The sequence below is a fragment of the Canis lupus genome, chromosome 26 (genome assembly GCF_003254725.2).
Source record: "Canis lupus dingo isolate Sandy chromosome 26, ASM325472v2, whole genome shotgun sequence".
In the NCBI taxonomy this organism is placed as follows: domain Eukaryota; kingdom Metazoa; phylum Chordata; class Mammalia; order Carnivora; family Canidae; genus Canis; species Canis lupus.
Genome location: NC_064268.1, coordinates 6555925 through 6581409, shown reverse-complemented (window position 1 = coordinate 6581409; position 25485 = coordinate 6555925). Strand labels below are relative to the sequence as shown.

At 38.7% G+C, this 25485-nt stretch overlaps 1 protein-coding gene across 3 annotated transcripts in view; it reads right to left on the bottom strand.

Annotated features, from left to right (window-relative positions):
* SBNO1 (strawberry notch homolog 1) overlaps positions 1-25485 on the bottom strand; it is a 62073-nt gene that overhangs the window by 12225 nt on the left and 24363 nt on the right. For all 3 annotated transcript variants that reach the window (XM_035706408.2, XM_035706407.2, XM_025473697.3), the window contains exons 8-28: positions 24807-24940; positions 24514-24604; positions 23150-23311; positions 22145-22280; positions 21963-22068; positions 21674-21827; positions 20340-20522; positions 19805-19902; positions 17989-18140; positions 15815-16012; positions 15063-15230; positions 14791-14966; positions 14202-14333; positions 11194-11329; positions 8672-8784; positions 8511-8582; positions 8016-8115; positions 4459-4533; positions 3165-3311; positions 2985-3079; positions 2800-2892 (exon numbers count right to left, since the gene is read on the bottom strand). In XM_035706408.2, coding sequence (XP_035562301.1) covers positions 2800-2892; positions 2985-3079; positions 3165-3311; positions 4459-4533; positions 8016-8115; positions 8511-8582; positions 8672-8784; positions 11194-11329; positions 14202-14333; positions 14791-14966; positions 15063-15230; positions 15815-16012; positions 17989-18140; positions 19805-19902; positions 20340-20522; positions 21674-21827; positions 21963-22068; positions 22145-22280; positions 23150-23311; positions 24514-24604; positions 24807-24940 — 2721 coding nt within the window. The remainder of the gene's footprint in view (positions 1-2799; positions 2893-2984; positions 3080-3164; positions 3312-4458; positions 4534-8015; positions 8116-8510; positions 8583-8671; positions 8785-11193; positions 11330-14201; positions 14334-14790; positions 14967-15062; positions 15231-15814; positions 16013-17988; positions 18141-19804; positions 19903-20339; positions 20523-21673; positions 21828-21962; positions 22069-22144; positions 22281-23149; positions 23312-24513; positions 24605-24806; positions 24941-25485) is intronic.

Here is a 25485-nt window from a genome sequence, read left to right as displayed (position 1 = left end):
TAATTTGGAGTAAAAGAAACCAATAAACAAGACCTTAATCTGCACCAATCACAATCCCATGTAAGGGAGAAATCTGAATAAAATCTGGTGAATTATGTAACAGTGATATAATGCTGGTTTTTTTATTTTTTATTTTTTTTTAATTTTTTTTTTCATTTACTTATGATAGTCACACAGAGAGAGAGAGAGAGAGAGAGAGAGAGAGGCAGAGACATAGGCAGAGGGAGAAGCAGGCTCCATGCACCGGGAGCCCGACGTGGGACACGATCCCGGGTCTCCAGGATCGCGCCCTGGGCCAAAGGCAGGCGCCAAACCGCTGCGCCACCCAGGGATCCCTATAATGCTGGTTTTGATATGATACTATAGTTTTCTAAAATGTTACCACTGGTGATATAGGTGTACAGGACTTACTCTGTAATCACCTCTCATAACTTCATGTGAATCTACAAATATAAAAATCTCAAGATTTTTTTTTTAAGATTTTACTTATTTTGGAGACAGAGAGGGAGCATGTGTGCAAGCAAGCTGGGAGAGGGGCAAAGGGAGAGAATCTTTTTTTTTTTTTTTTAAAGATTTCATTTATTTATTCATGAGAGAGACACAAAAGCAGAGACATAGGCAGAGGGAGAACGACGCTCTCTGCAGGGAGCCCAATGCTGAACTCGATCCCAGGACCCTGGGATCACTATCTGAGCCAAAGGCAGATGTTCAACTCCTGAGCCACCCAGGAATCTCGAGAGGGAGAAAATCTTAAGCAGACTGTACTGAGTGCAAAGCAAGATGGGGCTCGATCTCATGACCCTGAGATCATGACCTGAGCTGAAACCAAGAGTCAGACACACAACCTACTGAATCACTCAGGTACCCCTCAATAAGATTTTTTAAAAAAATAACTTAATTAGGAGACATTTAGTTTGAGAGCTTTGCTCTTGGATCAGGGACCTGTAAAATCATGACTGTGACCAAATTGGGCAGAGGCTCCTAAGCTTAAGAAAAGTGGGAGGGAGGGAGAGGGGTGAAGGAAGGGAAAAGGAAGGAAAAAAATAAAAATAAAAAAGAATAGTCAGCAGAAACTAGACATGGACTACAAAACCTAGAGTATTTACTATCTGACCCTTTATAGAAAAAATTTGGGGACACTTGCTCTAGATAGCTTATTTATGGTCTCACCCTGCCTCTGGCATCTTTTATGCAGTTACATCTTGAACCTGGTCTTTATATACAGTTGTTCTCTTCACAAATATGGCAAATAAAAAAAATGGGGTGGATACACACACACACACAATGGAACACTATTCAGTCACAAAAATGAAGCACTGGGGCACCAGGGTACCTCAGTCAGTTAAGTGTCTGACTTCATTTCAAGCCATAATTTCAGGGTCCGGGGATTGAGCCACGCATTGGGTTCCGTGCTCAGCGGGGAGTCTGAGATCCTCTCTCCCTCTCCTGCTCAGGGTGCAGGTGGGCACATATGCTTTTACTCTCTCTCAAAAATAAATTTAAAAACAACCAACCTCAGGAAGTAATGCTCCCAACACACTCTTCTTGAGGATTCAGAACAGACTTCAAACAAAATGATTAGAGATGGCGATGCCTGGGTGGCTCAGTGGTTGAGCGTTTGCCTTTGGCTCAGGGCATGATCCCGGGATCAAGTTCCATATTGGGTTCCTTGGGGGAAGCCTGCTTCTCCCTCTCCCTGTGTCTCTGCCTCTGTCTCTGTTTTTCATGAATAAATAAAATCTTTAAAAAAACAACAGAGGATCCCTGGGTGGCTCAGCGGTTTAGTGCCTGCCTTCGGCCCAGGGTATGATCCTGGAGTCTCGGGATCGAGTCCTGCATCGGGCTCCCTGCATGGAGCCTGCTTCTCCCCCTCTGCCTCTCTCTTTCTCATGAATAAGTAAATAAAATCTTAAAAAAACAAAACAACAAAAAACCCAAAACGATTAGTGATGTAACCAAAGGACTAGTGAGAGGTGAACTAAATGAACTAAATGTAAATTAATTACCTACAGAGCTAAGATTAAGCATTGAAAGAAAAGCATACTACAGAAGTACCATATGCTGACAATGCAGAATTAGTTGAAACACCTATGTTTCAACAAAATGGGAGAAAGGGAGGAAGGAAAAGCAAAAAAAGTTTATGCTTTTTTCCCAAAATTATTTTCAGGAACACTGGGGTAATAGTATCAGTAGTATTTCATCATTCTGTGTGCCATTAGAGAATAAAGATTATTTCTGTAGAAGAAAGAACACACAGATAAATATCACAGAATAGGGGATATAAAAATTCTGTAGTCTTTAACAAGAAAATTCAAGATATTGCACCATGGTCATGGATGATTATATATATACACATACATTGATTTGTGGATGTGCCAATGTCTCTGTGTAAATGTATTTGTATGTATACTTCCATCTCCTCCTTAGCTTTACCACAAATACTAAAGAATTATTTACAATAACTAAAAAATGAATCTTTCAGATATGAAGCGTACTAGAGGCCTACAGAACTAAACAATGAACGTAGTTCTTGATATAGGCCTAGAGAAGGTCACCGCACCATGAAACAAAGGGGTCCAATTAACTAAGAGTATGTAATAATCCATAACTCGCAGCTAATAAACACCCCTCAAAATACATTAAATGAAAATGTCTATTAATTTGATGATAAATTATCAAAACAGAGAAAAGCTAAACACAATTGGAAAACTGGCACAAAGCGGATAGACAATTGCACTGCTGGCAGTGATGATGCATTATATATATGAACAATTAACATCCCAAGGAGACAAGTCTTACTTGCAAAGACAAGTAAAAGCCATCATCTGGTCCTGTCAGCTCAGCCCAAATCTTGGTAGCTTCCTCCCAAGACATTCCCCTCTCTACACTAATCTGTAAAAGAAAGAATACAACTTAAATTATACTCATTTCTGTGAGTGCCAATCACAGGAGGTCACACACACATGCACATTTCCTGAACTTACAGTGTATAACTCTACATGACCTGAGGTGGAATATCCTGGAGTCAAAAACTTCTTAACATCACTTTTCCTCACTTTTTCATCTCCAGAACCAAGATCTTGAACAAGAAAAAGCAACATATGAATGGAAAAAGAATATTTTATTATGAATAAACAGGACATTTTCAAAATTTCTCTACTTACCTAAAATTCCCATATCATATCTTCCATTTTTTTTGGCATTTTGAACAACTGCTGTAAGTGTGTCTGCAAAATACTGAAATAACGCATTCTGCTGATGCACTTCCATGCCCAAAATTCTATTTAAGAATTTTCCTATGTTGTTATAATCTGCAAGGACAAGATTATAAGACAGATTTAATGCATTCAAATGGCAAATAAAATCCACTCACCCCTGGAATTAAACCAAGTCTCACTTCCTCCTCCATGGTCTTCCCTCACAACCACAATCTTGTACTGCTCCCAGAACAGAGCTTTAATTTGACCATTTCTATCTCTAGCAATTAGCATGACCACATACATGTGCTAAAGATGGTTGTTTTATTCAATTTTTGCAACTTCAAATTCACTTACTGAAAGTATGAAAACCATTTAGTACATAAAAATGCCCTCCAACATGAAATCTTAACTCATAAAAAGTTCTAAATGCTCTAAGTCTGTGAAACTCAACTTTGGCGGCAAAATTAGAAACTTTGGAACCATGGGAAATCACCAAAGTTGAAACCTCACCTGTAGTTTCAGTACTTTTTAAAAGCTTCACAGCTGATCATTTATGCAACCTGGGTTGAGAATTGATGCTACCGGGACAGAATAAAGGTTTAATCTCTTTTATTTTTTCATATATCATTTCTTTATTTGTTTTTTGAAATATTTACTTATTTAAGTAATCTCTTCCCCAACATCATGGGGCTCAAACTCACAACCCCGAGATCAAGAGTCATATGTTCTTCATTTTTTTTGGTATATTTTTTTTATTGGAGTTCAATTTGCCAACATATAGCATAACACCCAGTGCTCATCCCATCAAGTGACCCCCTCAGTGCGTCACCCAGTCACCCCAACGCCCCGCCCATCTCCCCTTCCACCACCCTTTGTTCATTTCCAAGAGTTAGGAGTCTCTCATGTTCTGTCACCGTCAGTGTTATTTCCCACTCATTTTCTCTCCTTTCCCCTTTATTCCCTTTCACTTTTTTATATTCCCCAAATGAATGAGACCATATAATGTTTGTCCTTCTCCGACTGACTGACTTCACTCAGCATTAATCTCTTTTATTTATTTATTTTTTTTAAAAAGAAACATTAATCTCTTTTAAATAACAAAACCACCCTGAGTGAATTTATGAGCATTCAGGAAAAAGGGATTGAATGCTACAAACTTGAAGCTTCACCTTCAAGTTGACAAAAGCATAAACAAAATGGTCTTGGGCTGTAATGATATAGCAATAGTTGTATCTATATACAAAACTCATATTCTTACCTTTATCTAGAGTAAGAATTCCCGAGCGATCTTCTACATTTATTAGGCCAACTCCTATCAGTCCTTGTCGAACATCTGTCAGGAAATTTAAATACCTTATAGCCCAAATGACTCAATGAGCTGTTACCTGACTAAACAAAGTAGATCAAGTTCTAGCATTAAAACACCGCCTAAGAGGGACGCCTGGGTGGCTCAGCGGTTGAGTGTTGCCTTCGGCTCAGGGCGTGATCCTGGGGGTCAGGGGATTAAGTCCCGCATCGGGCTTCCTGTGAGGAGCCTGCTTCTTCCTCTGCCTATTTCTCTGCCTCTGTGTGTACTTCATGAATCAATAAAATCTTTAAACACACACACACACACACACACACACACACACACACACACAAACCCCACAGTCTAAGGTATCTTTTGTAGTTCCTATTCGCTGAATTAAATGGAACTCACAGTCCCCAAATGATGTTTTGGTATTCTGAAATCATACAGCACTCAAACTTCACACTGTATTTTTTCTAACAGCAGTCTTTGATGGTAGACATCTTTGGTTATGCAGTTATCACCTACAGAATATAAACAATTTTGAATATATAAACTAGTTGATTAAATAGTTGTGTAAATAAGCTATTAATCTTGTTTCCATCCAAAACAATACCAATATTGACAAGGTGCTGCAGAAGCAATACGTAAAACAGTTAACTTGTTCTGCATTATGTTACTATGAAGGCAGTTTACAGAGCATTTTATAAAAAGATTTTATTTATTTGATAGAGAAAGAGCGAGTGCATCCGCACGCGCAGGATGAAAAGTAAAGGGAGAGAGAGAAGCAGAGTCCCTGCTGAGCAGGGAGCCTGATATGGGGCTCAATCCCAGCAGCCTGGGATCATGACCTGAGTTGAAGGCACATACTTAACCAACTGAGCCATCCAGGTGCCCCTATACAGCTCTTTAATACTATTGTCTAGGCTCTAACCCAGACTTACAGAATAAGGGTGTAAGAGAAAAGAGCCAACAGGAAGCATGATTATATCCTATTTACACATTTAATAAATTAGCTAGTACTCTGCTACATGCACAAAACTGTTGTAAATTATGCAGGTGACAACTGTGTAGGCAAAAATCCTCCTTTTGGAAACCAATCTTATGGAGGAAAATCTGTACAAAAGGATAGCCATAAAATTTTAGCATTGTTAGAGATGGTACCAAAACAAATCAAAACCATTTGAATACCAATAAAGGAATGATGGGGAAAAAAATGCTGTATAAGCCAGCTGCAAAATACTGTGCAACTGTTAAAAAAAAAATGCTAATGCAATAGCTATGAAGTTGTAGGAAGTGTCTGTCTAGGAGGAGGTATTAAATGAGAACAGGATATCAGAAGTAATATTAAAATAATATTAATCACATTTAAAAGAAAAGTTCTTTGTTTAGATGAAAACGGAGAAAAGATGTGGCAGGCTGCCCCTGTTCAGACTATCAACATTTTTTTTTTGTTTTTTAAATTTTTATTTATTTACGATAGTCACAGAGAGAGAAAGAGAGAGGCAGAGACACAGGCAGAGGGAGAAGCAGGCTCCATGCACCAGGAGCCCGACGTGGGATTCGATCCCAGGTCTCCAGGATCGTGCCCTGAGCCAAAGGCAGGCGCTAAACCGCTGCACCACCCAGGGATCCCTCAGACTATCAACATTTGTGACCTCAGCAGGTGAGAATGGAAGATGGAGATTAAGGGGAGAGCATGGGGGACACCTGGGTGGCTCAGCGGTCAAGCATCTACCTTCGGCTCAGGTCGTGATCCCGCGGTCCCAGGATTGAGTCCCACATTGGGCTCCTCCCTGCATGGAGCCTGCTTCTCCCACTGCCTTGATCTTTGCCTCTCTGTGTCTCTCATGAATAAACAAACAGCATGGACTCTTTATTAAATATTTTCCCCATTACTTATAATAAGTAAATAACGTAATTTTTTTTAAAATTTTATTTTTAAGTAATCTCTACATCCAACATGGGGCCTGAACTCACAACCCTGAGGATCAAGTCACATGTTGTGCCAACTGAGCCAGCCAGGCACTGCAAGTAGCATGTAATTAGAAAAACTTAGAAGTAAATGAGGGAGCCATTTTAAACACAACAAAAAAAGAAAAAAGAGAGGGAGGGAAAGAGAATGGAAAGAAATAAAAGGGGGAGAAGAAGAGAGAAACATCTTCCTTTGTTGCTTTGTTAATGCCATCAGTGATTATAAGCACCCTTGACAGTATATCAATAGGGCTTGTACCAATACTAAACACTGGTTTCTAACTAGAAAAGACTTTCTAGTGAAAAATCCTAACCCTATAATGATGTTTCATGTATCTTACATCTACATATTTTCCAAAATGTTTTCAGAGCTTCCTGAATTATATAATAAATTATCAAAAATTAAAACCATGTAGACTACTTATATTTATTTATTTTTTTTCTTAAAAAAAGATTTTATTTATTTATTCATGATAGTCACAGAGAGAGAGAGGGGCAGAGACACAGGCAGAGGGAGAAGCAGGCTCCATGCATCGGAAGCCCGACGTGGGATTCGATCCCGGGTCTCCAGGATCGCGCCCTGGGCCAAAGGCAGGCGCCAAACCGCTGCGCCACCCAGGGATCCCGACTACTTACATTTATGGGCAAAATATAATCTACAGATTTGAGAGTTAAGTCAGAGTTTCTTTTTTTTTTTTTTTTTAATTTTTATTTATTTATGATAGTCACACACAGAGAGAGAGAGAGAGAGAGGCAGAGACACAGGCAGAGGGAGAAGCAGGCTCCATGCACCGGGAGCCCGACGTGGGATTCGATCCCGGGTCTCCAGGATCGCGCCCTGGGCCAAAGGCAGGCGCCAAACCGCTGCACCACCCAGGGATCCCCTAAGTCAGAGTTTCTATAGCACTATGCTGGACTTTTTTGTTAATACGGAAATTTCCAAAATCATACAAACGTAAAGAGAACGTTCTATAAGTCACATACATATACCCATCACACAGTTTTAATAACTATGAATACAGAGCCAATTTTGTTTTATCTATACCCTATGTCAACTTCCAATGATTATTTACCTGTACTTTATTTATTCATGACAAACACACACACAGAGGGGCAGAGACAAAGGTAGAGGTGAGAAGCAGGCTCCATGCAGGGAACCTGATGTGGGACTTGATGCTGGGACTCCAGGATCACGCCCTGGGCTGAAGGCGGTGCTAAACTGCTAAGCCACCTAGGCTGCCCTACCTGTACTTTAAAATTAAATTTTAAAAGCTATCTGGCATAGTCATTTTAAATTAACCTAACAAAACCACTTCCTCTACTAATCTAGTATTAACATGCAATAAACTGTCAAGAGCACAAAATACTTTATATGAATGAAATTTAATAGTCTGATTATAAGATGTCAACTTAGATGTCTACTAACTTTTAATTTCTAAATTTTTATATAGTTTATGTGCAAAGACAATGAAAAATAACAGCATATGTCAGAACAGGTTTTGGTGCCTACTTTGTACTCATTTTCATTTGTTGTGATTATTTTTTAAAGTTACCTTTAAAGAATTCTCCAGGGTAGTCTGGAGGTGGTGATACCATAGGAGAATCTAGGTTGACAATGGATTTCATGACAATTTCTAAAGCATTTCTTCCATACTGCAATAAAAAAAAAACAAAAAATTTAACGAGTTTCAGCATTTGGATACACTTTAATCACACCACCAACAGAACACTATAAAAACTATTATGGTACCAAAGATTCACAAACACAGCTGTCTGGTAAATAATTTCCTTTATTTCTGGAAATTCACATTTGATTCCCAGTATTTATTACACTTCTATTTCCTAAAAGGAATGAAAATAAGATTATACTGCAGAATTTATCACCAAAGATCTGATATGTGAAAATCTGTCTCTTATACCATACTATCATTTTACAGTGAAACTATAAGAGGCAGTTTTAAGTTTTAAACAGTAACCACTTTCCCTTTCTGTTCACCACGGATACACACTACCACAAAATCTCAGAGATACTGAAAGCTGAAATGTACCTTATTATCAAAATTGAACCTGCTCAGATCTCTAGATTCTGTTGCTCTTCTGTCACCATGGGTAAGTGCTCCCTATCAAGACAGAAGATTTCCAATCAAGGCACAGAAGACAGGTTGCATTCACCATCTTTTACACACAACTACACAGCCCAAGAACTTACCAAGCTCTCAAGTCTTTTAGCAACAATAGAAGCAAATCTTTGTTCCCCTGCCAACTCAGAAATCAGAAACACATACTCAGGAGCAGTAACTTGGTTTGATCTATGAGTTCGTCCTGTAACGACATTAAAAATACAGACTGTGCAGGAAATGACAGATGTTGGCAAGGATGTGGAGAAAAGGGCATCCTCTTACACTGTTGGTGGGAATGCAAGCTGGTGCAGCCACTCTGGAAAACAGTATGGAAGTTCCTCAAAAACTTGAAAATAGAACTACCCTATGACCCAGCATTTTGTTGCTGTTGTTGTTGATCACTGCCCACTCCACCAAGGCAAAGCAGAGCCCAGTGGTAGGCAAACAGGTCTTTATTTCTGGGGCTAAAAACATGCATCTTCCCCCCCACCCAGCCAGTGCTGGTCTGACTCCAGTGCCCAACCCAGGCCCAAGCCTATAGCACTGAACTTGGGAGTCCCAAAACCTCCATCCCTGAGTTGTGTGTGTGTGTATATACGGAGAGGACTCCTGGGTGACATCTGGAGGCAGCCCAAGGGTAGGGACGTTCTCACAAGTGCCTGGTCACAACCTCCAGAGGTGAGTAGTCTCAGCCTGGGCAGCAGCATGGTCAGAGATTACTAGGGATTTACCTCAAAAATACAAATATAGAAATCTGTAGGGGCACCTGCACCCCAATGTTTATACCAGCCATATCCACAATAGCCAAATTATGGAAAAAGCCCTGATGTCCATTGACAGATGACTGAATAAAGAAAACATGGGGGATCCCTGGGTGGCGCAGCGGTTTGGCGCCTGCCTTTGGCCCAGGGCGCGATCCTGGAGACCCGGGATCGAATCCCACATCAGGCTCCCGGTGCATGGAGCCTGCTTCTCCCTCTGCCTGTGTCTCTGCCTCTCTCTCTCTGTGACTATCATAAATAAATAAAAATTAAAAAAAAAAAAAAAAAGAAAACATGGTATATATTATATATAATGGAATATTACTCAGCCATCAAAAAACCTTGCCATTTGCAATGACTGGCTAGAGCTAGAGAGTATTATGGTAAGTGAAGTAAGTCAATCAGAAAAAGACAATTTTCATATGATCTCACTCCTATGTGGAATTTAAGAAACAAAGCAGGATTTTAGGGGCAAGAGGAAAAAATAAAACAAGGTGAAATCAGAGAGGGACACAAACCATAAAAGATTCTTAATCACAGGAAACAAAATGAAGGTTGCTGGAGGGGAGGGAGGGAGGGTAATGGGGTAACCAGGCAATGGGCATTAAAGAGGCTCACGATGTAATGAGCACGGGTATTATAGAAGACTGATGAATCACTGACCTTTATCTCTGAAACCAATAATACATTATATGTTAACTGAATTTAAATAAAAAGAAGATTTTAAAAAATACGGTGTTCACTAGATAAGTGTATTCTGAGATCTATTCCTAGCATCTTAATACTAAACTGGTATTCAGAAACTCTTAAGAGAAAAAAATTAAAGAATGTAACAATTACTGTAATTCCACTAAAGGTAAAAAATAAAAAAACACTGATCGCAACATCCATATTCAGAACAATACTCAATGGGAAGCCTGGGCGGCTCAGGCAGTTAAGCACCTGTCTTCAGTTTAAGTCATGATCCCAGGGTTGTGGGATAGAGTCCCACATTGGCCTCTCTGCCCAGTGGGGAGGTTGCTTCAACCTCTCGCACTCCCCTGCTTGTGCCAGTCAAATAAATAAAATCTTAAAAAAAAAAAGAAAAAAACACTCCTCCTTATAAAAGAACAGAAACTGCCACAAAACAATCAATGATAAACAGATTATTACTTCTGCCCCACTTGGGTTAACCACAATATGTTGAAGTACCCGCTGCTCTGGATTCTTCAAAACCAAAAGTTTTTACAAAGATTTTATTTTAGAGAGGGAGTGCATGCATGCTGGGGAAGGGGGTGGGTACAGGAACATGCAGAGGAAGGGAGAGAATCTGAAGCAAACTCCATGCTAGCACGGAGCCCAATGCAGGGCTCAATTCCATGTCCTGGAGATCACAACCTTAGCTGAAGAAATCAAGTGTTGGACACTCTAACTGACTGAGCTGCTCCAGTGCCCTTAAACTTTTTTTTTTTTTTTTAAACATCAGGTCACAGGGCCATGAACACGTAAAGCTAGGGAAAGAGCAATATGCCCTCAGTAAAGCCACCGAGGGCTGAAAAGGATATGAGGTGGCAGCTACTCTGACATAGACCACATACATTCTGAAAATCGATGATGAAGATACTCCCGAGGAACCCATTTTTAGATATAATGACAGAAACTCCAATGAAATCCAACACAGATCTTTTATATTTCTTGAAACAGGTAAAAAATGGATTCCATGTAGTCTACATTTTTACATACAATACACAAACAGCTCCAAAATATACATGTCATGTTTTAAGATATCTGACATTAAATACAGGTTTTGATGTGTACACATTTCCCCAGTGATTACTAGCTATCAAGTGAAATTCAACGTAGGAACTTACCAAATTGCTGAATTGCTCTATCTGCACTCCAGGGTAATTCCAAAGTCATATGAACTCTTCGTCTTTGATTTTTAGCTCTCCGATCTGCTTGTAATGAAATACCTGAGCTGGCAGCTTCTGAGATGATAGCAATATTCTGTATCAAAATATAAGGGGGGAGGGGAGAGGTAAAGATCACCTTTGCAAAAAGACAAGTAGGCAAGTACCCTAAAATAAAGTTTTTAATTAGAGTACTAGTGGCCGGCCCACCAATACCTACTCTCCTCTTCTTCCTAAATTATAGAACCCCCAGGTTTAGATAGGTGCATGCCTGCCAAGAATCAAGACTACATTTCTCACTTTCCTTCATAGCTAATTATGAGCACACTCCAGTAGGGTATAGGTGATATGTACATTTAAGAGATGTCCTTAAAAGTCAAGAATATGGGACACCTGGGTGGTTCAGCACATAATCCCAGATTCCCCAGGGTTGAGTCCCACATCGGGCTCCTTGCATGGAGCCTGCTTCTCCTCCCTCTGCTTCTCTTTCTGTGTCTGTCATGAATAAATAAAATCTTAAAAAAAAAAAAGTCAAGAATATGCTCTTCTCTTCTTTCCTTCTTTCTGCTAGATGAAATACAGAGGTATAATGACTGAATGTGAAATAGGTAATATGAAAATGAAGCCTCACACGTTAAAGGAATAAGACAGAAGAGACATAGTCTTCAAGGAGCCATAACAGCTCTGGTCTACCTACTCGAGCTTGTATGTGGGAGAAATTACCTTCTACCTTGTTTAAGTCAACACAATTTTGGATTTTCTGTCACTTAACAGCTAAAGTTAATTCCAATGAAAACAATTCTTTTCATTTTTTTTAAGACTTATTTATTTATTCATTAGAGAGAGAGAGAGAGACATGGGGGAGGACGGGGCGGGGGCAGAGACTTAGGCAGAGAGAAAAGCAGGCTCCTTGTAGGGAGCCCAATGTGGGACTTGATGCCGGATCCCGGGATCACGCCCTGAGCCACAGGCAGGCGCTAAACCACTGAACCACTAGACGTTCCTCAATGAATACAATTCCTAATGCATATCGGCATAAATTCATGAAACAAACTATGTAACACAACTGAAAATACTTCTACCTACAATTTTTAAAATACGTAACATGAGGGGAGGTGCCTGGGTTGGCTTAGTCCGTTAAGCGTCCAAATTCCTGGTTTCAACTCAGGTCATATTCTTAGCATCATGAGATCGAGCTCCATGTTGGGCTTTATGCTCAGCAAGGAGTTTGCTGGAAAGTCTCTCTCCCTCTCCCTTTTCCTCTTCCTATGTTCTCATGCGCACACTTTCTCTAAAATAAATAAATCTTAAAAAAAAATACATAACACGAACTATGAAATATGTTTATAAGAGACAACTGTGGGGGTGCCTGAATGGCTCAGTTGGTTAACCATCTCAATATAGCTCAGATCATGATCTCAGGGTCCTGGGATTGAGCCCCATATCCACATCTGACTCCCTGCTCAGTGGGAAGTCTGCTTGTCCTTTTCCCTCTGGCCCTCTCCCCCTCTCTCATGCTATGTCTCGAAAATAAATAAAAATCTAAACAAAACAAAACAAAAAAAAAACCCCAAAAATATAAAATAAAACAATAAAATAAAAATCTTAAAAAAAAAAAACCCCACAACTTTGATGGGGGTAACTATCCTCTATTTTTATAGCTGCATTAAAACTCACTGAAATATAAAGAAAAATATGGGTAAACAGAGATTATTTTTTTAAAGATTTTATTTATTTGACTCAGAGGGAGAGAGAGAGCCAGAGAGCACAAGAAAGAGGAACCACAGAAGGAGCAGGAGAAGCAGGCTCCCCATCAAGCAAAGAGCCCAAGAGCCCAATGCAGGGCTTGATCCCAGGATACTAGGATCATGATCTGAACTGAAGGCAGATGCTTAACTGACTGAGCCACCCAGGCACCCAAAGAGAAGATTTTATTCTATTTAAAGTAAGTAATTAAAGGGTGCCTGGGTGGCTCAGTCAGGTAACCATCTGCCTTTGGCTCAGGTTGTGATCCCAGGGTCCTGGGATCGAGCCCTGAGTCGGGCTCCTGCTCGGCGGGGAGCCTGCTTTTTCCTTCTCCTCCCCGCTCATGCTAGATCTTGTTACTTCTGTCAAATAAACAAAATATAAAAAAATAAGAATAAATTAAGGAATTACATTTAAGTGGCATTCCTTTTTTAAAGCAATTTCATCAGCAAATGCTTAAAGCAATTCCAAGTAGATGGGGAATCTGAGTTCCAAGTAGTCTGAGAATCTCAAAATTGACTGACTACTCAACAGTAAGAGGCTACACGAAGAGCCTCTGGAGGCAACTGAGGCCTCTACAGTGGTGAGGTACGTAAGCCAATTTGCAGGTCTTTCAGCGATCATCCTAATACAACACAGCATGGCAATAAGAAATTCAGCAAAATGAAAGGACACTAGTAATCTGGGTATGCTTAAATATTTCTGGAGGCAAAATTAGACACCGCAGAGTAGCATTACATGTGAAGCCACTAAGATGACCTGAGAGAACACAATATTTTAATACGCTGATTAAAATTTTAAAAAGCCAGGATGCCTGAGTGGCTCAGTGGCTGAGTGCCTGTCTGCCTGCCTGCTGGCTCAGGGTGTGATCCCGAATTCCCAGGTTCGAGTTCTGCATCGGGCTCCTTGCATGGAGCCTGCTTCTCCCTCTGCCTTTGTCTCTGCCTCTATATCTCTTGTGAATAAATAAAATCTTAAAAAAAAATTTTTAAAAAGCCTCAATTTTTAAGAACCACATCTGATTCTGTGCACAATATCTTACTACATTCAATTTGTGAGCAAATAATGAAAATGTGTAAAGTGTTCAATGATTATGTACAGTCACTAAAAATTAAATAACATTCAACACACTTCATTTCTCTAAAGAAAAAAAAAAAACCTCTAAACATCAACTTAAATATGTAATTATACTTTTTATTGAAAAGCATTTCAGAAAAACATACCTTATCTCCATCCATAAATCTTTGTTTTTCTGTGATATTTAGTATTTCTACAGGGACATCAAGTTCAGATCTTGATTCATAAGATATGCTTCCATCATCGTTGCTTACAACCCTGCCTTTGCGACCAGTCATCTGCAAAGCCAAACAGTGTCACTTATAGTTAAGTCCCTGATTAAGGAGCAGGAAGCATACGACCTCTGCATTAAAGAAACTTGGTGGGAGAGCAAAGCAGATGATGAAGCCGACACATACGGGCGCAGCCTAAGCTACACCAGGCAGTGTAAGGGAGAGAACACTGCAACACACTCTCTGGTTTTGACAAGTTCAAACTCCAGCAGAGAAAGCAGATGTGTGGCAATGATCAGAGGCCGCATGACAGGTATAGTAACAGATCAGTGTGTTGAGTAAACACTGAGATACTAAGGACAAGAATTTACTGACACTAGGATGACAGAGAACAAAGGTTCTAAGATGTAAGAGAAAATTAAACACATTATTATGTGATGATATCCAAAATATCACGCATTCTGCAGAGTTTTAAGTGGCCAAAAAAAGGACAAAGACACAGCCCTGATCAAGTCATATTTACCTCAGCAACATTCTCAGGGCCACCAAGTTCATCAATAAGTTCATCCAGGGTATTAGGAGGGAGGTCTTCAGCTAATTTCTCTAGTTTATCAAGGAGGTCTTTCTTCATCTGCTGGGCCCTTTCCACAGCATCCTGACTTGTTATAAGGCTATTGTTACTGTTGGTGTTACTGTTAGCTAGATAAAATACATTTGTTAAAATTCAGTACATAATTTAAATACATTTTACTTCAAAGTACATTTCACCAGACAAGCAAGCTTCCCCATAGATACCTGGTGCACTGTTAGGAGCAGGCAAAATTACTGGTGTAGATGAAAAACTAGGTCGTTTTGATCCAAGACCTGATGCTAATAAGGCACTTTGAATAGAATCTGGATCTATACTTTTCTTTTTTTTTTTATCTTTGTTTTTCTTATGATCTTTTCTGATCAACCAGGGATCTGAAAGTTAAGGAAAGATGTGGTCAAATCATTTGTAAAAGAAGCAAATATTCAAAGGAAACCACCCTTGAATTTTTTTTAATTGGTAACTTATAAATCAAGGGTCCCCAAAATCAGGGGTCCCGTACATTCAACACACTAAAAGGTTCAATTCCATAGTATAAGGTTTAAAGTTACCACACAAGGGATGCTTGGATGGGTCAGTCAGTTGAGTGTTTGACTCCTGGTTTTGGCTTAGGTAGTGATCTCAAAGTTGTGAGGTTGAGCTCCACGTGGGCTCCATGCCCAGCACAGAGTCTGCTTGCCCCCCTCCCTCTGCTCCTCCCCCTACTCTCCTCTCCCAAATAAATAAATAAATCTAAATAATAATAATAAAATCACTGCACAAAATTGAGACCACTATCTCACATAAATGAGCTAAAACACCAAAAGACAGAGCAGCTTGGGGATTTCTCCACCAAGCGGACTAGATTCTGTGCAATGATTTGTACTGCACCAGGAAAAAACAGGTTTTATTAAAATATCCCATTTCTAACACAGAACTATCTATCCTTTCAGTATTGTTAATATAATGAGGTACTTACCATCTTCATCATCCTCACTAGACTCATCTCTGAATGGGTTGAAATCATCATCATCTCCGGAACTCATGTTTTTAGAGCTCTCATAGTCACTTTCTTCATGATCAGATGCATCAGATTCACTTCCACTATCATCAGAACTGCTACCAGTAAGAGCACCTACTTTTCGTGCTTTTTTGGCTTCTCGAGTTATTTCTTCACCTACCCTCGAACCCCAAACGAGACAGTTAGTCCACACTGTTCTAAAGATCTAGAAGAATGTAGTTCATGCATTCTTTAAATGAGATGTATACAGAAAAAACATTTTTTTAAGTATATAAATTTCCAAGCAAACGTTAACCTTTTAGATTCCCATAAGAAATCAGGCTATACTCAATTACTAAGAAGAAATCAGACATATAAATACAAATTCAAGATTGTCTTTAAGTGCACGTTTTATAATACATTCAGGATAACACAGAACCTCCAGCATTTTCACACTTTATGAATGAGGCTGAGAGCAGGGACCTAATAATTACAGGTTTATAGAATATGTAAAAATTAAAATACTTTAGGGATGCCTGGGTTGCTCAGCGGTTTAGTGCCTGTCTTTGGCCCAGGGCATGATCCTAGAGTCCCGGGATCAAGTCCTGCATCGGGCTCCGTACATGGAGCCTGCTTCTCCCTCTGCTTGTGTCTCTGCCTCTCTCTCTCTCTATGTATTTCTCATGAATAAATAAAATCTTAAAACAAAAACTTCATTTGTAAAAGTCAAACAAGGTGCTAATTTAAATTATTTTAGTGAGCATTCAAAAAACACATGGGCGATGGGGGTTGGTGGTGGTGGTGGAGGAGCCGGTGCCTGGCTCAGTCAGTTAAGTGCCTGACTCTTGGTTTGGGCTCAGGTCATGATCTCAGGGTGGTGCCCTGAATGGGGCTCCATGCTGGGTGTGGATCCTGCTTAAGATTCTCTCTCTCCCAAAAAAAAAAAAAGAAAAAAGATTCTCTCTCTCCCTCTACTCCTGCCCCTCCCTATCACTCATGAGCACATACTCTTTCTTTCTTTCTCAAAGGAAAAAAAAAAGAAAAAGACAAAGTCACCTGGAACAAACCATTAATAGTTCACTTATGAGATAGATGGTAAGAACAACATAATTCAGGAAAGGGAAACAGGACCATGTGACCATTTAAGATACCATTGATTCTACAGTATTACTTTTTGTGCCATTTTTTGTGCCACTACAATAAAAAATATTGTCAATTAAAACAACCAATCCACTTTCAAGCATATTAAAAATGTAAAAAAAAGTGTGCTTCTAGAACAGATTAAACAAGGTTAAAGTGTCAGCCACTGTGTTTAGAAGACACAGCATCAGTCGTTCCCACAGAAGTTATCGCTATCTTAAAGAGAGCCTGAGAAGTTAACTTCTGAAAGCCAAACAGGTTACTAAGCCTCTAAACACAAACCAAAGTTTGCATATTATAAAATGTCTAAGAGGAACTGAGTGTATTCCTAATAATAAAATAACAAATGCCTTTTTAAAGACTATAAAAACACCGTATATGTCTACATGCATATGCAGCTTTGACAACAGGAAGGCCCAGATTTTGCTTTCTATATATCACCCACTAGCTTTGTGAACCTAGGGAGAATCCTTAACTTCTTAATCTTTCTGTGCCTTAGTGTCCTCCATCTCTAGAAAACAAAAAGTAAAAAAAAGACAAAACACAGACACACACAAAAAACCAAAATATATATTTTCATATGGATCCCTTATGGGTTAAATGATGTAAGGCCAATGCTTAACATTCATACCTAGCATTAGTCAAATTATTCAAGCCCTAATTTAAAATAGGGAATCACTTGTGCATTCAAAACTACAAAAGCAGCAGCAAAAATAAGCAAACACATGCCAATTTAAAAAGCAGCTCAATCCTGGGCAGCCCGGGTGGCTTAGCGGTTTAGCGCTGCCTTCAGCACAGGGCCTGATCCTGGAGACCCAGGATCAAGTCCCATGTCAGGCTCCTTGCATGGAGCTTGCTTCTCCCTCTGCCTGTGTCTCTGCCTCTCTCTCTCTCTCATGAATAAATAAAATCTTAAAAAAAAAAAAAAAAAAAAAAGGCAGCTCAATCCCAAAATATAGTTGTTTCAAAATGCTCAAATTTATACTCTTTTCAACATCATTTAAAGAACTCACCTTTCCGCTTCTTTACTTTACTTTCTTTACAAGGACTATCTCGTGGTGAACTGTTGTTACTTGGAGCTGTCAAATCGATTCCTAGCAAACTATAAAGTTTTTTCCGGTCTGGAGCAGGGAAGTGTTTTTCAATAAGTGACTGCAACACTCCTCTATTTACATGAGAGGAAAAGTGACAATTAGTGGTTGAGTTTGCAAAATAACTTATATATGAAATCTTATTAAATATATTCTTAAGGGGTGAAGGGGTGCCAGAGTGGCTCAGTCGGTTGAGTATCCAACTCTTGGTTTCAACTCAGGACATGATCTCATGAGTTTTGGGATCCAGTCCCCTCTCAGGCTCCATGCTCAGTAGGGAGTCTACTTCAGATTCTCTCCCACTACCCCTCTCCCCATGCATGCTCACATGCTATCTTAAATAAGTAACACAAATCTTAAAACATTAAGAATATATATATATTCTTAAAATATACCTCTTAAAAGTAAATAAATTATTTAATATGATAGAATATTGATAATCCAGGTGAAATAAATTTAACATTCTAGGCTAAGACAGCTGAATTGAAATATAGTTCAACAAGCCCAGACAAATAGGCAACTTTTTTTTTTTTAAAGATTTTATTTATTCATGAGAGACACAGAGAAAGACAGAGAGAGAGAGGCAGAGACACAGGCAGAGGGAGAAGCAGGCTCCATGTAGGGAGCCCGACGTGGGACTAGATCCCAGTTCTCCAGGATCATGCCCTGGGCCGAAGGCTGGTGCTAAACCGCTGAGCCACCCCGGGCTGCCCAATGTGCAACTTTCTAGTAGCTAGGTTAAAAAGTGAAAGAAAGGGGCGCCTGGATGGCTCAGTTAAGCATCTGCTCATGCTGTGATCCCAAGGTCCTGGGATTGAGCTCTGCATTAGACTTCCTGCTTGGTGGGGAGATGGCTTCTCCCTCTCCCTCAGCCCCTTCCCCTGCTTGTGGTCTCTCTCAAATAAATAAAATCTTTAAAAATAATAATAGTAAATTAAAAAATAAAAAGTGAAACTGGAGAAACATTTTTAATGATATATTTCAGGATATAGGCTAGTATCATATATCAACGTATCACACACAATCAGTGAGCTGTAAAACATTAAGTCTTTAAAACCTTGTATTTTATATTCATAACACATCTCAATTTGGACTAGCCACTGACAGGCACACATGACAGTTCCTATCATTTTAAACAATGCAGTAATAGTCACACAAGTATAGGAAAAGACAGATTAGGAAGTTCATGTTTTGCTTTTAGAAGCAGTTTTGAATTATATCCGTTTTAAAAAGAGCGACCTGAATATATCTCTTAACACGAGATAGTATAGCAGGGCAAAGGTTAATTTTTTTTGTTAATTTTACTATTAGAGTTAAAATTGGCAAGGCAGACAAACTGAAAAACATCTAAATCTTTCTAAAACTCTTTTTGAATATCTCATGACTCTGTGCAATTTTTATACTACATATTACTAAACTTGGGGAAACTACATGTAATGCTCCTCTGCATAATGGCAATTTCAAACACATAAAACTGAAACTAATCCAAGATGTCACAGATCTCCAAGACAAAAATCACACCCTTCCATTGGTCCAAACTACTGGGCACAATATTGTCAAGATGCTTAACATTCAAGCACTTCTATGTTACTGTTTTCCAAGAGATATATTGTGATGGACATGCACAGAACAAAAACTAAGATCAGAAAAACTTTAATGATTATATACATGAATCAAAACTTTTGCCTACAGGACATTTAAACTGATCTAAATAAAAACTCAAAACCAAAAACATTACTTGGCAGTTGAAACAAAATCATTCAATTCTCCTCCACCCTCTTCCAAGGCTTCTAACGTTCTAGCTTCTCCTGTTGACTGTAGACCAATTACAACACACTGGAGAGAAAAATAAAATTGTAAATAAAATTATGCATGCTATGTGTAAAAAACTTAGCTAGGAAACAGGATCACAGCAGTGAACATCAACTGCAGCCCCTGCCTCAATTCTTTGTGATTTAAGTAGATATATATGTATTGCTAAAATGAAAAAACATGTATGGCAACCTATATCCCACACATCAGCAGTAGTTCTATCTATGGATGACCAAATGATAATGGCTTATTGCTTTATATATTTTTGAGCTATCTAAATTCTTCATTTTAAACAGGCACTTCTTTTAACATTTTTTAAAAACATAGATTTTAAAATCTTATTATTATGTAATACCTTAACAACTCTCTCTCAGAAAAATCAGGCTTTGCAAGCAGAAAGCCTAAACACCCAAAAGACTAAGAAACATGACCAAAGAATAAATCTCATGTGTTCAACTTACTTTTCCATTCTTGATTTCTTCTCGAGCTAGTTGCACAACCCTTTTAACTTTGGACGCTATGCACAAGTATTTGAAAAACCTCTGGTGCGCAGACCAGAACTGACCCCACATGGATTTCTTCATGCGTTGCTCAGCATCAATCAGATCTGCAGCTTGCTGAAATCGCTCTCTGGCAATGACCCACTGAAGACACACAATCAACATTTTAGAGATTTTATCTATGAGCGTGAATTATTTAAAAATGACTGATTGAAAAATAGGTGCAAGATTACTTACTCAACATCAATTAAAAAAACATTTGCAGTAACTTGGGAATCTCTAAACAAATGTTTTTTAGGATGCTCACACAGAGTAGCCCCTAAATTCTTATTACATACTAGAGTCATTTCAGGGAAGAGTTACATTGTAATTTTTTAAAATCATGCAACTTAAAAAAAAAAATCATGCAACTTAAATGGCTTTTATTTTATTTTTTTTTAAGATTTTATTTATTCATGAGAGACACATACGGGGGGGTGGGGGGGGGGTGCAGAGACACAGGCAGAGGGAGAAGCAGGCTCCATGCAGGGAGCCTGACATGGGACTCGATCCCGGGTATCCAGGATCAGGCCCTGTGCTGAAGGCGGCGCTAAACCGCTGAGCCACCTGGGCTGCCCAATAAATGGCTTTTTAAAAAGTTTCAGTTATCTTTACACGCAGCATGGGGCTCAAATTCATGACCCCAAGAATCAAGAGTCTAAGAGTCACATGCCCTCCTCACACAGCCAGCCAAGTTCCTCATTACAAATGGCTTTTTTAGGGATGACTGGGTGGCTCAGTGGCTGAGTATCTGCTCAGGGCATGGTCCTGGGGTCCCAGGATCGAGTCCTGCATCGGGCTCCTTGCAGGGAGCCTGCTTCTCTCTCTGACCCTGTCTCTGCCTCTCTCTTATGAATAAATAAAATGAAATCTTAAAAAAAATAAACAAAAAAAGAAATGGCTTTTTATTTTTTAAAAGATTTTATTTATTTATTTATTCACAGAGATGCAGAGAGAGAGAGAGAGAGAGAGAGGCAGAGACATAGGCAGAGGGAGAAGCAGGCTCCATGCAGAGAGCCTGACGTGGGACTCGATCCCGGGACTCCAGGATCATGCCCTGGGCTGCAGGCGGTGCTAAACTGCTTCGCCACCGGGGCTGCCCAAGAAATGGCTTTTTAAAAATAAATTAACAAAAAGAAAGCTTAGAAAATTAGGAAAGTAAGGATCTGGTGATTTATGTGTTGTTTTATAGCAAAATATATTCTTGTGGGCTGAAAGACATTAAAAATACTAGGAATTAAGAAAAAACTTCTTACCAGCTTGACTGCTTTGTTATACATTTTCACATAGCTCTGAGAAAGAAGAACTTCCTCAATTTTGAAGGTCACTCCAGTAAAACTCAGCTGTCGAGCAATGTACATTCCTCTAAGCTTCATATCCATAGCAACTATTTCCATGGCACCAACACCTCTGAATAAAATTAAAACACACAGTAACTATCATTAAATATAGTAGGGCTTTAATATAAGTGGAAAAGGTTTTAGCAATAACACCTCTTTTAGACTGCAACCAAGAACAAATAGTGTATACTGTAAACTGCTTTACCTCCGTTCTACTGCTTGGATAAAATCACTAAATTCTCTAAATGGAGTTCCTTCTCCCCATATTCCAAGACGGTTCATATAAGCCATGTTTCGTGGTTCAGAAGCACCTGAAAAATCCCAAAACGAAACATTTTATAGCTGAAAAAGTAACCTACATATCTTTCAAATAAAATAACAACTTACCAGTGGCACTAGCATAAACAACTCTGGCCTTTGGCAATTTGTTCTGAAGCTCTAAAACTGCTAAGCCTGTCTTGGTTGGCTTTGAAGAACCAACAGGACATAGGTTTTTTGCTTTATGACATTCATCAAACACTATCTGTACAGAATGAATTAAGGAACATATCATAATAGCAAGTATCTCTAATCCTTAAGGAAGATTTAATGTTTATTTCAAAGCCCTGGGAAACTATCCCATATTTCTGGGGTGGTAGAGTGGGCCAAATTCAAGACAATTGGGAAGAAAGAGATGGTGCTGATAATAAAACCCCTGACCATTAACCTTGTGAAGTAACACCAACATACCCATCAAACCCATCATCAGGCTTTGTGAAACCTTAACATTTTATCGTATTTGCCTCAGATTTTCTTTTAAAGATTACAAATGTAAAAAAAAAAAAAATAAAGATTACAAATGTAAATGAAGCCCACTATGTGCCTCTCCTTGAGATCACCCCTCCCTCTCAAATCTCAGAGGCAATCACTGATTTTGATATTTATATTGACCAGATATCTAATTCTTAATTAGAATGGAGAAAGGATCATTGTGGCAAGGAATGTCAACCACATGGATAATTTTGGCCAATTCTCAAAGTACAATTGGTGACTAATTTAATTATCATTTCAAAAACATTCCTCATGCATGACAATGAACGCTGCTATGAGCAAATAGGTTTGGAAATCACTAAATTCAGTTTTTCCCCTTAGTCTTCTCAGGCACCTTTCTATGTGAGTATGTAGTGTGAATTACTGAAAAAGTAATATAGTATTCATTACTTCCCACACCTATTAACATTTTACTAAACCAGGAGCTTAAATATTGGCCTCTTATATGACAGGTACAAAAAAGAATCTCCCTTGGACACAGATCAGCCATTAAAGCTCTCATCCCAGCAATTTCAGTTAATCTCAGGATTATTCTTACACTTTTGTGTCATTAAAAACAAAAATATTTGTTGTAAAGGATACCACTCCATCGAAGTCATCACCGCACCAATGCAGAAGTTGTTTTAATCTAGTTTTATATTTACCACCAGACTGACTTTCACCAATAAGGGAAGAATAGGTAGCAAAAATAACACCCTTTTTCACGCTCCCATTATGTTTGGAAGAAATTTTTCCATATTTAAACTAAAAAAGAAAAAAGAAGAATAAATACACTTTTCTCTGAAAAATTTATCCTATCCAAACTTCTACAGCAGGAACCTGGTGGGTCCATCACAGGTTTTAGGGAAGTCAAAGGACCCCCTAAGACCACACACAAAATTTCTTCTACATATGTATACACAGACACACATGCATATACTCACGTTTGCATACAACTTCATGATACAAGGATCTAGCTTTCAAAGTCTCAAAAAACTTCTATCAATAAAAAGATTACAAACACCCCTCCAAGAAAAAAAGTCATGATATTCACTCTACAAATATTTATTGTGCGCTTACTATATGCCAAGTCACTATACTTAAGTTCTAAGGCATATATAAAGAATTATGATTAATAGTTAATATATCCTTTTCAATTACACGGACTAAGAAATCAAAAATATTTCTAGATGCCAGTTATGTGTTTTTAGTTTTGAGCTGTAAGGGGTCATTCAAGACAAAGTACTTTACCTACCAATCTACTCAGTCATACCCACCCAAAAATGCCAGTGAGGAGCAGGGCAACATTAAACCAACCTAGGGCTCACATGGAAAGTAGATTTACTTATTTTCAAATGGCTAACAGGGAGGTATCTGAAGGAACTCAGTCTGCCTATTCAACCCTTGTAACTCCAGCTCTTGGTGCATAGGAAGTCAGTAAAGATTTGCCAAATAAACATTAAGATTCTTATCACATTAAACTGTGCTTTAGATATCGAGACACATTTTCTTCCATTTGACAGGACTGTTTTAACATAAACACAGATACAGATTTACAAACTCAGTGGATAGACAAAATATCCAAATCGGTATCCAAGCCTCAACAATTATTTATGTGCTGGGACTACCAATCCACACAGCTTTACTACAATGCCTTATTATGCTCAGTTAGGAATTAGCTATATAAAGTTACCCCAAAAACAAAGACAAAAAGAACACTGAAGACTAGAATAAACTCCATAACCAGAGACAAGGCTATTTTGTTTGCCACTACACAACCATACCCGGCATAGTACTTAATGCATAGTAACCCACAAACCAACAAGAGTAGCTAGCACTCACTAATACTTTCTATAAAATAATTCATTTAATCCTCACAACAACTCTGTAAAGTAGAAACTGTTATTCCCATCTCATAGTTGAATCTATATTTACTGAATGACTAACTGAATAGAAAACTTTCATACCTTATTTAATGAATGAACCAAAATGTTTTTTGCTCCAATATCCCTCAAATCTCTTTCAGCATCATACTTCAAATCATTTGAAACACTGAACCTGCCACAAAAAAAAAAAAAGAAAAAAGAAAAAAAAATTAAATGCAAATTCCATCAGTCTAGCAGATTCAGGATAAATAAAACCAGGGCTTGACACTTAAAAAATAAATAAATAAATAAACACCTACTCATTAAAGCCCAACTCCCACAATGAAGTAACTATTCACAAAAGAAAGCTTCCACAGCCAGCCTTTGGCACTTACCATAATGCTCTTTTTCTACTCAACAAATAATTTTCATAGATAATTCCTGCTATCGTTCTTCCTTTTCCTACACCAGCACCATCACCTATTAAAAAGCCAGCACGATCTCCATTAGGTAGGAATGTTTCATGTTGCTGAAAAAGAGAAGGCTGGTAATTAATTAATCTACTCTTTTAGACTGGTGATCAGTCTTTCAAACACTGTTGTAGGAATATATTAATATGATCTATGTGTATACAAATGACCCACAGTTTGGCTCAATATGGATACTTTCTTTATACTTATCTTCCTGGCTACACTCACATGCACCAAGTAACTGAAATCAACAAATTGGTGAGCAATCACACAAAAATATGAAGGATGGTTAGCTGTTTGGCCATTACATATTTTATAGAAAGGGAATACAACAGAAATCCTCTTAAGACAACTCGCATAACTAATTCATGGTTTTGAAAGCTGGTACAATACCCATACAGTAATAGCACAGTTCATTTAAACACCCACCAGGGAATGGGCTTTTCTATCCTTTCAGCAGCATTCAGCTACCAGAGTTAGAGATGCAACAAATAGTCCCCCATCCATCCAACTATCTTCTTTACACACACACACACACATATTCTTAATCTAACAGTTCTACCAGATAGACTCCCAATAACGGAACTGTCAGGTCAAAGGATAT